This window comes from Taeniopygia guttata, chromosome 1 (genome assembly GCF_048771995.1).
Source record: "Taeniopygia guttata chromosome 1, bTaeGut7.mat, whole genome shotgun sequence".
NCBI classification, from domain to species: Eukaryota; Metazoa; Chordata; class Aves; order Passeriformes; family Estrildidae; genus Taeniopygia; species Taeniopygia guttata.
Genome location: NC_133024.1, coordinates 48,668,660 through 48,685,855, shown reverse-complemented (window position 1 = coordinate 48,685,855; position 17,196 = coordinate 48,668,660). Strand labels below are relative to the sequence as shown.

Here is a 17,196-nt window from a genome sequence, read left to right as displayed (position 1 = left end):
TACTCTGCTTGAAATAATGACTTTATTTATCTATAACTTTACATTACTGATTTGGTTTGTTGAACTGAAGGAGAACTATAAACTCATTCCAAAAGAACTACTGAGTAAGCTTCCAAGAGTTGGATGCTCAGCCAACATACCGCTTTCAGCAAGGAGGCAATTTCCCTGAGAAAAAATAGTCATACTTGGTCACTTTACAAATATGCAAGCAAATTACATTCTGTTTATGTAAATAAAAACTAATGCCAAACACGTGGCTCTTAGTGTTTCATTGTCACAATTTTTATTCCTGAGAATTTTGTTCCTCTAAGACTACAGTGGACCCAAAACAAAGCAGCAACATATGCGGACACCATCCAGTTTAAGAGGACATGAAAAGCAAAGCTATCAAACAGGCATTCCAAACTGTCCTGTGACACAGCTAGGTAAGCGCCATTTCAAAAACGAGCTTTAAAATGGCTGCATTAAAAAACCAGTTTCTCCCCAAAAACTGATTTCTCTGTGGTTAAAACCTGGCAGACTGAGATGCAAGGGAAGATGCAGGAGCATTCAGCAGGATGCTGCCCCTCCCAGCTTCTGGCACAGCAGCTCCCCAGTCAGGCGCTGTGGATTGCCGTGGCCTCACCTCGCGCCAGGGACCTGCAGCGCTGACGTGTGTCCCAGGCAGCTGCACCACCCATGGGCGACGGAGGGGAACGGGAGCTCACAGGCTGGAGCCTCTCGCTGTCCCTACATTAGACAGCTCCAACAGGGCAGAGAGTGAGGTAACTGCCGGGGATGCAGATAGCCACGCAGGCAAGATGAATCCTGAGCCCCACTGACAGCACACAGGGAAAGACAGGAGGCAAGGAAAGGCAAGGCACCGAGGCAATCCCTCACAGCCCCACATGCTGTGTGAGGGGCTCTGCAGGATCAACCCAAAGAAAATGCCCACCACCAGATACTGAAATCCGCAGAGTCTGAACCACCTTACTGCTCTTAGAGAATAGGTGGCAGTAGGCAAATATATATACATATACATACATATATATATATATATATATATTCATAATTCTTATGCAAAATAATGTAAAACATGTCTGAAAAACAAGCAGGAAAAGATCAGTTGTTGTCTCACACCTGCTACCAAGCACATACACACTGGTATTGGGTTTAACAAAGACAAGACTACAACGCCAATTGGTACTGAAGAAAAGGATGCTGCCAATGGTTTGGAAGTACTGTGGCATACTTCCCAGCCACTCTTTGCAAGAAGTTATTTTTTGGGCAACTATTCACCAGAAAGAGCATACAAGCTCATTTAAAAAAAAACAACACACTGTGTGGGACAGTCACCCGGACTTGAGGGCCAACCCACCTCTGTCAGGCCCTAGGCTTTGCCCTACGCTTCACTGACTGCTGAAGAAGTCTTTCTATGCATGTCCTTACGCTGCCTGGTTATTCAGCAGAACAGTAGGTGCCTTTCGCTGTCCTCAGAGGAAATTCCTGTCTGCTAAGTTTAGAAACTGAAATTGAGCACACAGGATCTCCCTTTGGAAGGCTTCAGAGGCACTTTCCTCTCTGCAACAAGGCTATGTAGAATGAGAGCTTCTTTTTCAGTGGACAAGATGTTCTGCTAAACATCTAATATTAAGGTAAATATTATTAGATGCCTAAAATCAAAACAGAGCCTGCCCATAGGACACAATAGTGCAGACCAAGTAAGAAATAGATTGTGTGCAGTCGGCATGAAATGCCAACATTCCTTTTCGACTCAGCAGCTGTATGTGTGGTGTCTGTGACCGAGAATGAAGTAATGACAAATCGCAGATCACAGTCAAATTAGATTTTCCTAATGTGGCTTTTGAAATAAACTAACAGATTACTGTTTAAATAAACCTGTAACAAGAATGAGTTGATGTAATATTATTAAATTTCTTAATTTGATTCTTAAGCTCCAGAGCCAGTCAAATAATAATCAACATATTTACCTTCACAAACTGTGGAATGCATCATACAAAAGTTAAAAATGCTTCCCATAGTTTGACCAATTCTCTAAGTGTTCAAGCAATGTCCATCGCAGAGAACAGTATCTGCCTGCCAGTCATATATTAAAATTACTTGCTAGTGCTCCATACTTCCTTTGTTCAGTAACTAGACAGCGCAAAATCATGACGTATGGTTTTATTTTTCTGGCTTACTATGTGTGTTATAAATTGAGAAAAAATACTTAGCACTTCAGGGCCTGCTGTTGTGACTAGAAAATTGAAAATACATATGGAACCTGTCTATCAAGCAATAGCCTCACTGGCAAAAAATCCTTCCCCTCCCTTATCACTGTTAAAAGGGAGCCTTCTAATCACAGAGCCAACACCTTGTCTTGGCTTGCCCACAAACACTTCTCTCTCTCTGCTTAAAGAGAATTTTAGTTTGAGATTCACAGTTATAGTGCTTGGCTGGAAGATGAGGTACTTCATGTTTGGAGAAACGCAAAAAAAAAAAAAAAACCAACCCCAAAAAACCCGAAGGCAGTACTTCCCCAAACGTGGCTTAGAAATGTCAGCTCTTTTAGCTGCTGATGTCCAGGAAAACAAAGCAAAACATTTTTAGATACCATATTAAGACATTTAAAATGCATCTATAATAACTTATACAACAGTAATGTCTAATAGTCTTCATAATACCAATTTTTATTTAATAATGTCCCGAATGCCCAAATTTTGAACCTCTCAGATAAAGTAACGTGTTTTGTGGGTCTAGCACAGGCTTCAGTGCCTGGAGGCTCTAGTTCTATTTCCAGCTCTGTTTCAGACCTACAGGGTGACCTTTATGCATAACCTCCTTTTCCTCACCTATAAAATGGGGATATTAATACTTAATTTACCTCACAGTTGGTTCCCTTCCAGCTGCTACAGTGACTGACCAACCTCATGCATCTACAGAATTGCAAATATTCAGGATAAACTGCTTCTTTCTTTTCAAACAAGCAGTGCAGGTACTAAATTAAGAAATCATTTGTCCACCCAGTTTGCAAAAGTACACAGAAAAATAACCACAGTGGAAAATTGTTCAAAGGCCCTCAGTAATTTCCTTCCAATGATACTGTCCTTCAGGAGAAATGCTGCTAGCTCCTATCTGACAGCAACTAGAATCAACTTCCTGATGCTGCTTTCAGTCAAGGAAAAAATACATTGTTTTTGAGTGGTAATCTAACCTAGTCTCTCTTTGGAGAGGATATAAAACCACTTTCCAACTATATAAAGGGGAAGAAACAACTTCAATATGAAACGCAACCTAATAATGAGGGCAGAGAGAAAGAAAGGAAAAGATCATGAGAGAGACAAGAGATACAGTCATCTCTTCCAGAAAAGGGAATAAAGCTCCATGGAAAAAGTGCTGGTAAGTATGCTGCCTGCAGGCAGGAGGACAGCCCTGCAGCACCGGTGCCTCCGTCGGCCTGGGCACACCTCACAACACTCATCTTGTCTGGGAATGTGATACTTACTCTTGTACTGCTCTGGCTATGGAGAGCGCTGTAGATCCAGTTTCATTAACGCTATCTAAGGTCACATTTGGCAGGTCGTCATCATCACTGTCACTTTTAATTTGTCTGGGAGATAGGCCTCGGGGGTCCATTTGTGCTGGAAAGAGACATATAATGGATTAATATGAGTGTGCTGAAATTAATCTTGTCCCAGAACAACATCAGGGCGCACAACACATCTGCCTGCTCCGGCTGGAGAGCAGCGCTTGTTCTGAGCTTCCCAAATCAGCTGACAGGTGGACAAAGCCACCCAGTGGTTCCACAGCTGGATGTGAGGACTTCCAGGGGCATGCAGGTCTGTGAATTCACGGAGGCTACACCAATGCACTCAGCAGTACCGAAACATCACTGCTCAGACCGCATCCAACAAAAACCCAGTTTACTATAAGTAACTTATGCTGCCTGACTTCACAAAGCAAAGGGAAAGGGAAGAAGGGAAAGGGTTACATCTGCTTTGTACAACACAGAACACTCAAGAGTACATTTGACAGCAAAATTTCAGGAGCAATTTCTGATTCTGAGTGTTCATTGTGAGGTATCAGGATGGAATCCATGTCACTCCACTCAAAATTTAGGCATCCAAAACCCCAGTCCTCCTGGTTTCTGATATAATTCAACACTGTTGTCAGCCTCTGAAGGATCCTTCACTCCACCTCACACAGGCAACCAACATTCAGGTGACCAGCGTCAGCAGGGCTAACACATTTTTTTGAAAAATCACCCAGTTGCATGTCTTACAAATATCTGAAGATCAGGAATTGCAGGATTGTTTTACCTATCCAGAGCTTACAGTATCCATACTGCATGGCAATGGAGTAAGTGCCCGGGTCCTGGCAGCGACAGCCGCAGGGACTTGTATAAAGAGCAGCCAGGGCTGCCCTGTGGCAGTTCACTGTGACCGGGTCCGTTCACTGCATCTGACCCACTGCTGGGCACAGCTGAGCCCTGCAGACAGCAGAGGTGTCTCAGGGAAAACAGGTTTAAGAAAAGGTGAAACAACTGGCCAAGAAAGAAGTGAGGGGAAAAGAGTGTGAGAAACACTTTACATTGAGGGTGGCAAAGCGTAGGAACAGGCTGCACAGGGAGATTGTGGAGCTTCCCTCCCTGGAGGCATTCAAAACCCACCTGGATGTGTTCCTGTGTTACCTGCTCCTGGTGACCCTGGCTTGTTGGGGGTGTTGCACTGGTTAATCTTCAGAAGTCGCTTCCAATACTAACAGTTCTGGGATCATGTGAAACAGCTTTGAGATACCGATGTGCAAGGAGATGGAAGGGAGAAGGTTCTTCACAATGGAGCAGTCCTTGGAGCACACGGTCCTGATGGGAACTACTATCTACAGGGAACTCACAATGGAGCATGGGAACAGTGTGAGCAGGAACAGCAGCAGAGAGGAACAATCATGGACTAACCAGAGCCCCCAGTCCCCATCCGCCTGGGATGGCGGAGGGAGAAGAGCTGGGAATCAAGGAGTAGAGTCCTGGAAAAGGGGGCTGGGGATGGTGGCTCTCACCATCCTAATCTACTTTTAATTAGCAATTAGTTACTCTTCCCTGCACTGAGTCCTATTTGCCTATAAAGGTAACTGGTAAGTGATCTTCCTGCCTTTATCTTGAGCCTTGAGCTCTTGCACCTTATCTTCTCCCCCGTTCTGCGGAGGAGGAGGAGTGAGAACAGCTGGGTGTGCACCAGGCAGATGGCCACCAGAGTTAGCTTTTCTGCCAAAAAGAAACAGGAAAGGAGAGGAGACCAGAAAGGCAGGTGACCTGCCTTCCCTTTTATGCTGGCTGCTGTCCTTCAAAGGGGAAGAAAGCACAGTTCAGCAGGATAGGGGGAGGGAAACAAGAGATGGGTATAGAGGGGAAATACGGGGCACAACTGTGACTTGGGATAGTGCTGAGAGGAACTGGGGGTTGCTTGTGCCATAGATAAACTTCAGAGGTGATGTGGAGAAAGACATTTCTCCTTACTCATGAAATACACATAGAATTAGTAAGTGCTGAGAGACACCAAAAGCAGCTGGAGAAGAGAGTAAAACTGAAGAGATGTCTGACTGTGCAAGGAGGCATAGGAAGGGGAAAGACAGGCAGAGATTTATGTCAAAATGTGTTTATTTTGTCTGCTCTGGTGAAATAGGGGAATTCATAGTTATTTATTTAAAAAGCTAACTGTTGCAGTTTGTTAGCTTGTACTCTCCTGTACTGCAGAGGAGACAGGGCACTTTCTCCTTGGTCTTGCACCATGATTTTTGAGAAAGGTATTCATTCCTACTCCACTCTGGCTAACCATAGACCTAGACAATAGGTATCACAGGCTCCCTTTAGAGATCATGAACAGTTCAGTGGGCCCACAGCGAGGGAGCAGCTCCAAAAGTCACAGTTAAATCTGCCATTATGCCATCTTTCTTATGTTACAGAGTTTACTGACTCTACAAAAGGGACCGAGTTACAATGCAAAATGGGAGGGCTGCAGATACTTCAGGAGCTGTGCAGCCATAACAGTAGGACTGATGAATAGCTCTTGAAAAGAAAGCACTCCACAAATGAATGATGAATCCAGGGAAAGCTGGTCTTAAATTTTAATTTATATCTTAGCTGTAAACAACCTGTGAGTAAAAAACCACTGATTATAAACTAACTTTCAGCTGTGGTTTTTATGTTACAGAATTTCGTAAGGAAAATACTGTTAATTATGTTCAGTAAGCTGATGGAACACCCCTTCTGGAACCACAGTGCAGAGCACAGCTGCACAGTACTACTTCTATTACCCTTCTACAGGCACAGGTTAGGTGCCTCAGTAACGCTGGCTACTTACTGGACTGCTTACTATTTCTTTATGTATGGTAAACACCTTTTGCTTATCGAAGCAAAGGCTATTGACAATGAACCATGACCTACATGAGACAAACACAACAACTTAGAAATTGTTTGAAACATGCAATTGTTTTAGGCAGAATGTGTACCATTCTGACTGTGCTTCTTAAAATCACAATTTACACATGATGATATTCAATGTGTAACCTCAATCTGACCACTAGGGATAATACAGTACTTTATTTAAAAGCAACTGAACCACCTAGTCAGCTGATTTAGCCCCAGAAAACTATCTGGAAAGAAGGGCCACTTCTGCCTTGCTCCCTAATGTTCCTTCTTAAAAGAATGCGGTTATTACTATGCATTTCATTGATACGAAATCCAGAAAAGATTATATTCTTTTCATAGAATCACAGACAGGCATAGGTTTGTAGGGACCTTAAAGATGATCTAGTTCCAGTCCCCCTGCCATGGACAAGGATGCCATCCACTAGACTCAGCTGCTCAGAGCCCCATCCACCCTATCCTTGAACACTTCCAGGGATGGGGCATCCACAACTTCTCTGGGCAACCTGTTCCAGTGGCTTACTACCTTCAGAGAAAAGCTTTTATTTCCCTCTTAAAGTGAATCTCATTACAGAAAATTATGCTTGTATCTGCCCAATATTTAAATGTGCTACAAGTGATGCTCTTGTGAGAGCTAGTTATTTGTTCACAGAATTAAAAATTATAACAAAAATGCTATGTATGTTAACTGAGGCTTAATCTGATTTGCACTACAGCAGAGGATTTAATTATCTAGCTCAGAAACTAAACCTAACTTGAAATGATGAAAGTTGTTACATAAGTTAGTCTTTAATACAGTTCTTATATGTGAATTCTGATCACTTAAGCGTGAATACACCCACATAAAAAGAGATGGTATAAATGTATATGAACAATCTTACATATTTCGTTTTTTATAAGACATGTTTCATTATTACTGCAGATTGCTGGCTCTTAAGATATTATTGAGACTACTATGACATCTGGTACTGATTTTAGGTCACTACAGGCATGTGCCAGGATGAAAGCTCTCAATTAGCTTCTCCTTGTTTCTGCTCAGTAAGTCCTACTCTGTACACCTGTAGCACAGACACAAAGTTGTTAATAGGGCTGTACTTTTTCACCCAGGGATAATTTACTGTACCCACTAGGTGCAGTTTGCCCCATCAGACACCAATGTTTGAGCACATTATGAGATGCTGCCACACATAAGTATGGAAAGGACAAAAGGTGAGGAATGGAAATGTATCAGTGGGTTAATTCAAAGGCAGGTATTTCAAGTACTGCTATATATTTGCAGAAAACCTAACTAAAGATTGTAAGTAAATAAAACAATGTTCTAGGGATAACTCCCTTACTTTTTATGTCAGCCCACATATGTATCCTTTTATGTCTCTCTCTTCGTTTCAAGCTTCCTTCCAGCTTGCAGATGTGGGTGGCCAAGGCACTTGGGAGCTGAGGTGACTGACCAGGAGGCTGAGCTTTGCTGCTGCCAGCTGGTGTAAACTGCCCTGTTTTCTCCTCAGCATGGCTGCAGCTGCTAGGGGAGGACTTAAAGCTATTCTCCTCCCTGAATGAGCCATGTGAATAACCAACTGGCCAAAAGCCTAACAGATACCTCCTCCTCACCACTCTGCAGTGTGCAAACTGCAGCACAGGACTGTTACACATTAGGAGTTCATGACTCCTACTTATGTCAACAGCTTTGACTTTCTCTTGGACATCTAAGAACAACTGTTGAACTCCTGGCATGAAGATTTATAAATACCAGCCTCAGTTCATAAGCACTGAATTAGAAGTAATTACTGGCCTAATGAACATCAAACAGGAGAGGATGAAGAGAAGCAGGCAAATGAGTTTAGCAAATGAGATAAAAAAGGTGGAGGACAAGTGAGTAACAGAATGCAACTGGCAAGCAAGGTGGAGGAAAGCCCATAAAACATGTCAATGCATTTTAACCTCCCTTGATGCTGTACCTTGCTCTAACAAGCTCTTCCTTGAACTCATGACCATCTGTCCAGAAGGGACTTGTCTGGATCACTGAAGCAAGTCCTCCCAAACACAGGCAGCTCCAGCCCTAAACCTTAACTGGTTTTCTTGCCCTTGCAATGCTTCTTGAAAGGTAAGATTTGTCCAAAAGAGCTATCTGGTGGTTTTGTGAAGGGTGAATGAGGTTAAGGTGAGGCAAGCAAAAAGAAACCAGTCAAAGACTGCTGCTTTCATGTGACAAAGGTGCCATTGAGTAAGTGCACAAGAGCTACAGAAGCAAGCTGTTAGTTCTCCATGCTGAATAGACTGGTGAGCCAGGGGAGGTTAGAACATCTGCAAGTGCTGAAGGCTGCAAGCAGCCACACTGCTTCCCAACCTTGTTAGCCTCAAGAAACAATGATCCTTTTTAGATAAAAGTAAAGAGAATTGCTCGTGATGGTCACAAATACATGCAATCACTTCTTAATGCCCCTTTGCCAAACGGTACCAAAAAGGAGCTTCCCTCTGGCAAATTCTCTTCCTAAACTGTACCTAAAAGGAGCTTCCCTAGGAGCAAATTCACTTCCTGCACTTTTTTAAAGTGAAGATGTGCAAATGGATCTCACATAAAGCACATACCAGCCAGTAAATACTACACAACTTAAGTCTATCATCATTAATATTGTAACTGCCAGCTGCCAGTTGCCAGTAGGAAAAAAGCCTGATCTGGAATCAGATATAAACTTGCTTCTATTTCTGTCAAACTGAACAGTTTGGGGCTTTAAAATTTATTCTGGCTGTGGGGTCAGACAATACCTGATCCTGCTTCTGAGGACAAAATTGTCTGTTCTACAATGCTGGAAGAGATTTAAACTTACATAGGAGCTTTTTAATGAGCACTGCATACATTTGTGCTTTCTGGCACACTGCATTGGTTTTGACATGGTACGGGATTAGCCATGTCACGGAAGCACAATGTCTGGGAAGGATCCAGCTTGTCGGTTGCTAAGGGCAGATGAACCCCTTGGAAGAGGATCAAGCCTCCACCTCCCCAGGGGAATAACCTGAGCCCACAGCCACACCATCAGGGGACTTTTTTCCTTCTTCATTCCATAAACTGGTGATCCTGCCCACATTCTGGAAACTCTTGGGAAGGAAGGGATTGTGGACTTAAATCACTCCAGGCTGACAAGAGCCCAGCATCCCTCCCCCCAGTTCTCACATATGTGCTGCTGATACTAGGATGGTAGGTAAATTTTCTCCCCATCTGTCACACACACTTGGGTTTCAGCCAGGTATGTCCTAACATCTTTGCTTTTATTCAGTGATTAATCAGGGATACACACCTCAAGTGCTCTGATGTGGTCAGACAAAGCCAAGCACTGTCAGAAGCCTTGCATCTGGATGCCTGCAGGTGGCATGAAAAGGGCCATACACCACAACACTGCTGTCACTACTGGCAGTTCTGAGTAACTACAACCTGATTTACTTTCCCTAGTCAAATTTCCTGTGAGTTCAAGGAATGAAAACTCATCCCATCATTAGGCTCATAAACACCCACTAGAAATAATTTTATATCTACATCCTATCTTTGATTTAAAGGTAAATATGAGACCCTTGGGCTAAAGATGAATGAAATATTTAAGAGCAGGAGAAAACCAGTTAACCATTAGGAGTTTTGCCTCAATTTATAGCTAAGCCACATAGTAATTAACTGATGTAAAAATGACTCGGTGAGATTATGCTTGCTGGAGTAAAAGCAGAGAGAAAATTTCAGCATCATGAAATACTTCTGTCTCACTTCAGCTTAAAAACTCAGCTTTCTGCATTTACTTACCTTCTCAGCTAATAACACTGTAAGCTTACCCACATGTAAGTTTGCCAACACACCACACCACAATAAGAATCACCGTTACTCTTAAAATAATTAAAAATCTGTTCCTGCTCTTTGAAAGGATTTCCAAATTCAGAGTTTGTTTGCTTTTGTTTCACATTTTAGACTCCTCACCCTGCTTTCTCTGAAGGATGCCTTATCAACTTGCTACTCAAAATGATTGTTCATGATGGGATTTCTAACTGGTCCTGCCATTCATGCACAAGGACTTGCCTGCCAGAAGCAGGGTTACACAGCTCTGCAGTGGGCAGTGACACCAAGACCTGTGCTAGCTGAGACATCAGCCTGCATGGTGGGGAGGCCCCTCCAGCCTTGCCAGTTCAGATCCACGCCTGGTGATGGGTTTGGTCTCGGAAACATAGCCACAGATTTTTATTGTGATGGAAGCAGAATAAAATAGAAACATGGGATGCCTCAATAAGCCAGAAAGGGTCATCTTTGCTGTTTCCAGTAAACTCCTCTCTGGTTGATTTCAGTCCATGTTGGCATTCAACAGATTAAAGACTGTCTCCAGCTACAAGTAATGCTGCTTTGCACTTACTTCCATTACAAATGGAAAACAAAATACTACCTCACATGTCAAAATTAACATTAACAAGAATCTCATTACTACTGCTGTTATACATGTGTGTCCCTGTGTCTGCAGAGCATGAAGGATTGAAGTAACAAACAGACATTTGCTGCCAAACTCCTAGAAGGATGGAAATGGAAAATATGGCTAAGTAAACTTTATGGCACTCATGTTTTAGCACAATACACAATTAATCTGCCAGCATCAGAAACACTGCAGTTATGAATACTGCAGTGTCTAAACCATAACTTTGGACCCTTAATTTCAGCATACAGCATAGTTCAGTATCTGAAGTACTACAAGAAAGCTCCTGACCAAGAGCAAATCTTCTGCTCTTTCTTAAACTGAAACTGTCTCAAATGTCTCTGATAACAGATGCATCTCAGTGGATCAAACACCAAGTGGAGGGAAATCATCTCCATCCTTCTTGGTTACTCTTGCAAAATTGGTTTTACAACTGTGGAAGTCAGCCTCACACCACAGTTTGATGTCTGAAACAAATGAACAACCCCCTTCTTCGAAATTTTTTTAGAGAACAGTACACCATCATGGACTTAGAAGGAGAGCATCAAAACAGATTGGAACAGACATCACTATGAATTTTTAATGGTGGAAGCAACACTTCCAGATGCAGATGTACAGGAGCTACTTAAAATTACAACCTCAGAGATGTGTTGTACTCAGGTTTAGTTAATGCATTCTAGGAAACAAAATTGTGTTTTTACAGATCTACCAAATGTATGTGAATGATGCTATTCACGATTTCCTTCTCCTAAGCTGGTTCCTACTATATAAAGCACATATATGGCATTTTTCTTCCTATTTAAAGTTCATTATAAATGCTTTATGCATCGGAAAAATCCTCTGAGTGCACCTACCAGATTTTTGATCAAAACAGCTTGGTGCCTGGTAGGGGCAGCAGAATTGGTCGATTTATTTCATAAAACTTTATGTACAAAGCAGCAGTATCCATGAACATAATGGTCAGAATATAGAGTCCACAGGGGTAATTTTTATTACAATTCATAGCAAGATTACCCATACTCCACAGTTTTCAGATTTTATTAAGATTTTATGGGTCTATATGGCTTGAACAGTTAACTGCACCTAGCATGCTTATGGTTCACACAGAATGGGAACTGGCAGTGAATGCACAGTGTAACTAATCTAGCAGAGAATATTAATTGCTATGATCCAATCAAAGGCAATATTTAAAATTATTTCAACAGTCAAGTAATTTGCCATAAACCTGTAAAATAATAGCTATATGGAGAAATACAGAGGTAAGAGGGATTGCATGGATGTAATATATGCACATACTTAAGCATCTCTGTCATTGGGTTGTATACATAAACATACAAACCTATTTTTTAAACAAAGGACTTTTCTCTTTCTAAGCTATTTCAATGCCAGGAGACCTCATCTACACTGAAAAGGAAACTACTAAGACTACTGAGATTTATGTCTCGCTGAGCATCCAGTATACAAACACTCTGTCATCAAAAGTAAACAAGGAAAATAATAAGGACAGAATGTATTTAATATTAAATAAAATCCTGTGAAACTTCTACACAACGGTAACAGACTGTAACTTAGACACTGCAACAGGCCAGTTGCAGTGTCTTTTAGACATCAGGAAGCTTCCAGCAGGTTGATCCAAGGCACAATAAAAACCAAGGCAGAGAGAAGATAAATGAGAAGTTTTAGGCATGTGTTTCTGCTGGATCCAAAATCATGGGATAAAAGCAAGCAGATAAAAGCTCAGCCCTGGTGAGAATAGAGAACTGAAGGGCCAGAGGCATTCTTGGCGTGGAATACAAGGAACTAACAGCTTCCAAAAGGTGCAGGGACTCAGGATGTATCAAAGAGATTTCCTCATCCCGCTTATGCTGGGCTTCACAAATCAAGTTGGTATATGTCTGTACCCCATTCCTTTCTCAAATCCCTCATAGCTGAAAAAAACAATGAACATCAACATGAACAAATCATATTGATGAATCGTGAAAGAGCATTTGCTTCTACTGTGAAAAAAACCAAGTATTTAACTAGTGAATCACTAGGAGTAGCACTTTTCTGGAAATTTAAGTAGAAGACTGTTTAGGGAAGTCCCTATAGTTAACCTAATCCATTTTGTCTTAAATCAACCTCCTCGGTTTCAAATACCACAGCACATCATATAGCCTCCACTTTGGCAAAAACTACTGTTTACTCTAGTTCTTAAGTAACGTGCACCATCTTCAGGAGCACAGGTCCCACCATGAACACAAGCCTCTCCTCTGCCTGCTTCTCCTCCTGGCCAGCCATTGCCAACCTGTTCCTGCTTTCCCAGAACCACTAGTGTTTCTTCCAGCTGAACCAACCAAACAAGGGGAAGAGAGATCCGACTTTCTGGGGGGCAGCAGGGGAGTTGTCCAGGCTGGAATACATACAGACACAGAAGATTTTTGTGCATAACAAAACGACGTAGCTAAAGTAGAAATTCCCAGCCTCAAAGTAACTCAAATCCAAAATAACTGTCTACTAAAATGCAGAAAGGATAATCACTCCACATGAAACAAAAAAAGGCAACACTACTGGTTTTAATTAGAAGTCTTTTCCATAGCATAATTTATACAAACAGACCATATAATCTGACCTCTAAACATATGGAACATCTTAGTTTCTATCTTTGTACTAGAAATTGCATTTACTTTTGTGAAATAAACTTTACAGTAGGCAGAAATAACAGGCTGTACTTTAAAAATAACAATAAGGGCAGTGGATCATGTAATCTAATGGTACTACCTATTTGAAGTCCCAAAAAAATCTGCAGCAAAGGATATTGCATTTACTACTTATTAATATATCCACAGTGGGGAATATGCCACGTGCAAACTGTGAAAAGACAAATCCTGTGTATTTTTGCCAGGTCTGTATAGAGATATAACATAAAAATAGTCCAAGATCATGTGAATACATCTGTTTATGTACAAGGGAAGCAGAAAAAGTTCAGTTGACAATAAATGTATAATGTTCTGACTCATGAATTTTGCAAGTGATTGTGTCTTCCGAAAACATAAAAACCCTGTAAGAATGAGAATCCATAAATTTGATTCCAAAACTCCAGAAATATCAAAATTGCATCAGCCCTTCATCCACCATTATCAGTAAGGAGCTTCTAAAAGGCTCTTCAATGAATGCACTAACTCCCCTAAACTACAGAAAACAATTTTCAAGGATATTGTATTTGGCAAAACCTGCTGCTACAGGGACATGATTTGCCAGTAGTATCCATGGATATCTGCTGAAAGCAAAGAACAATGGTCCAAACCAAGCATGACGTTCATGTCATTAAAACCCTGAGGTTTTACAGTTTTTCCCAAAAAAAAAAAAAAAAAAAAAAAAAAAAAAAAAAAGCTGGAATAAATTTTTCAACATAGAAAATGCTACATTTTTTCCTCTATGCTCAGTCTCAGGAAGAGTGCAGTAATTTTTCTTCTTGAACATTTCCTCTTAAAGGAAGAAAAACCAGAGAACACAGAAATAACTTGAGGCAGACATGCAGTATGGAAAATGTTAGTCTCAATGGTTAACATACAGACAAACTTGGAGCAACTGAAGATAGCGTTTTAAGGGAAACCATCAGGCAGTCTTATCTATAGGTGCTGCTACCTGCTGGGCCTCTAATTAAACTTTTAGCAGTGTTGCTAAACAGGGAGCAAAAAAAGGCATGGAAAGAATTCTTCTGGGACTATAATACCGTTTCATGGAATATTTTAATGTACAATAATGCCTAGTCCACCACCTAATCCTCACAGAAAAAAACCTCCAAGCACCTTTTAAGGTAACAAGAGCAGTGACCACTGAAGGAACTGAACTTTGACTCTGCCGTGTTGTTGGGGTGGCAGAGGGCACAGCCTGGCCCCATGGTGTCCATGAGGACTTGTGCCTGGCTCCCTTCCCCTCTGTGCCCAACAGCCTTAACACATTACTCTGCTTTGTGTGCATGAAATAATGAGAGAAGAATGTGGCAGGGGGCAACTTGCACAGCTGGTCTGGTGTTGTGGGGGCTGCAAGAGATCCTGCTGCTCTGGGGATCTCCCCTGAGTGTGTCCTCCCCAATGGGTGAATCAGGGGAGGAAGGTGCAAGGTCAGCAGGGGAGTCTGCACATAACTGTGTGCTCATAGTTGAGTGTTGTGGTGTTACCAACTTGTAGGAATTTATTAAGATTTGCAAATGCTAAGTGCTGTATTACTGACACCAAAAATAGTGTTCTCTAATTACCTTCTAATTAACCATTGTTAATAACTTCCTAAAAACGCACCAATCCTGGTTTTGATTTAGACTAGGTTTTTAATCCTGCAAAAGCACATCACTCTGACATAAGGGTGCTTTTGCAGCATGACAGACCTGTCTCCCATTGCCTGCCTTGGGGTGTAGCACGTGGCACAGGACCTGACGGGACGCTCCTGCACCTTGTATATACTAGGGCTACGCGTCTTCAAAACAAAAAGAAACCTTGCAAGCAAAAAAAAAAGAAAGCCAAAAAAAGGGTGAGAAGAGGCAGGATAGACAGCAGAAATAAACAGTAAACTGGGAGGCAGAAAAGGAGACCTGAGACTCTTGTGAAAGGTGGTGAGACAAAGAACACCATGATGAATGGCACCATGGAGAAGGATGCACAGAGGCAGAGGAGGAAATGACAGTATTGGAAATACTAACTGAAAAGGAGGGGAAGACAAAGCAGAGCTGCTGAAAGCGGCACTCAAAGAGCAGTCAGCAAGATGGCAAGGACTAGAAAAAATAGAGAAATAGAAAAAGATGGGGAAACAGAAGACAAGGTAGCCACTTTTTGTGCTGGAGGGAAGAGAAAATTCAAACAGAACATGAAGAAAGAACTATTTGCTTGAACTGCCTAAAAAAGCAGCCACCAGGAGAGTTTTGTCTGGGAGCGAGAGAGAGAAAGGAGGACTGGGAAACATCAGGGGAAGCAGAAAGCCACCGGCACAAAATACCTGGAGACAGTGTTAGAGGAATGGTGACAGGCTGAGAAGGTTTTGCAAAAAAACTAAAAATTAAATGGTTCTAGTCAAACTTGGAAGGAAGAAGAAAATTCACCATGAGAAAAAAAAATTTGGAATAACAAGGAAAAAGCTTTTCTCTATGCCCTGTTTCTTGTATTTGCTCCACTCAGCACCTGAAACCTAGAAAAACAGGAGAGGTCTGAGCTCAGGTCTGATGCAATTTTCATATTAAAAATATCTCTTTTCAGGAAAGTGCCTTAGTCTCAATTGTGTGAAAATGGCTTAGATAAAGGTTAATGTAAAACATAACTTTAAGTGCTTCCCAACTGGCACTTCTGGATCATCAATGTCATCTCTCAATTAGCACCAATGCAGGAATAACACAGTGATTATGCTGCTGATGCTCTCTGTGGATCAACTGTTTCAGTGTGCATATTCTTCTGTTTCTGAAAATTAGCAGCATTCATGTAGAAGTTGAAAGCTGTGACTCGAAATGACTCCAAACCTGCATTTGTCCATCAGCTGGTAGAGGATTAGGAACTAATTCAATTTGGCAACAACGCCCTACTAGGATCTGTGTACATTTATTTTTTGTTATCAACACAAGAGCTGATCATTGAAGGGAATTTAGTCTGCACACATATTAAAATAATTTAATTTGTTAATTGGTGCAATATCACTGCATTTAATTATTTATACTGTTTTGCATTAAAGAATGAAAAACACTCCAGCAGAGCTGATAAAAGATTACTACCTAGAGTGGATTGTGCCCAATTTAATTCTATTGTATTTATTTAAATTAACCTGAACTTCTTAATCAAAATAATTAGGGACAACAAAATTAGTACAACTCATGAGAAAAAATTAATAAACTGAGGAACTGTTAATACCTTCTTTTTCTTTAACTGTGCATTAACAGATGATGCAGGAGCTAATGGCTAATGACCTCTGCCAATTAGAGCACAAAGGCCATATTGTCAGGGCAGGTCTGAAGCCATGGAGTTCACTGGCTGAAATCCCTACAGTACATTAAATTCTGGAATTTTGTTGATGAAACTGGGGCAGTGACTTTCCAGTTTTACAAGATCAGGAGCTGCTTCCTATGGAGGAGACTATTACCACAGCCAACTAGCACCTTTGAAAAGAAAACAAGCAGGAAATTTCCCTATGAGCTCATGGTTAGGTGCACCTTGAAGTTCCAAAATCAAAATACAGACTAAAACTCTCCTTTTTCTGTTTGTTTGGTGTTTTTTCCTAGACTAAATTGTACAAAGTTCTGATTTTATTCATAATTTCTTGACATAAAGGCACACAGGGCTAAAATTACATCACTGTATGAAGTGTAATAAAACTTAAACCATCATTTTGAGGCTTAAAATA

The 17,196-nt window shown here is 41.4% G+C and overlaps 1 protein-coding gene across 9 annotated transcripts in view; it reads right to left on the bottom strand.

The window, feature by feature from the left end:
- The window catches only part of KLF12 (KLF transcription factor 12), a 234,656-nt gene that overhangs the window by 72,101 nt on the left and 145,359 nt on the right, over positions 1-17,196 (bottom strand). For all 9 annotated transcript variants that reach the window (XM_030271382.4, XM_072928235.1, XM_030271373.4 and 6 more), the window contains one exon: positions 3,485-3,620. In XM_030271382.4, the coding sequence (XP_030127242.4) occupies positions 3,485-3,620 (136 nt within the window). The remainder of the gene's footprint in view (positions 1-3,484; positions 3,621-17,196) is intronic.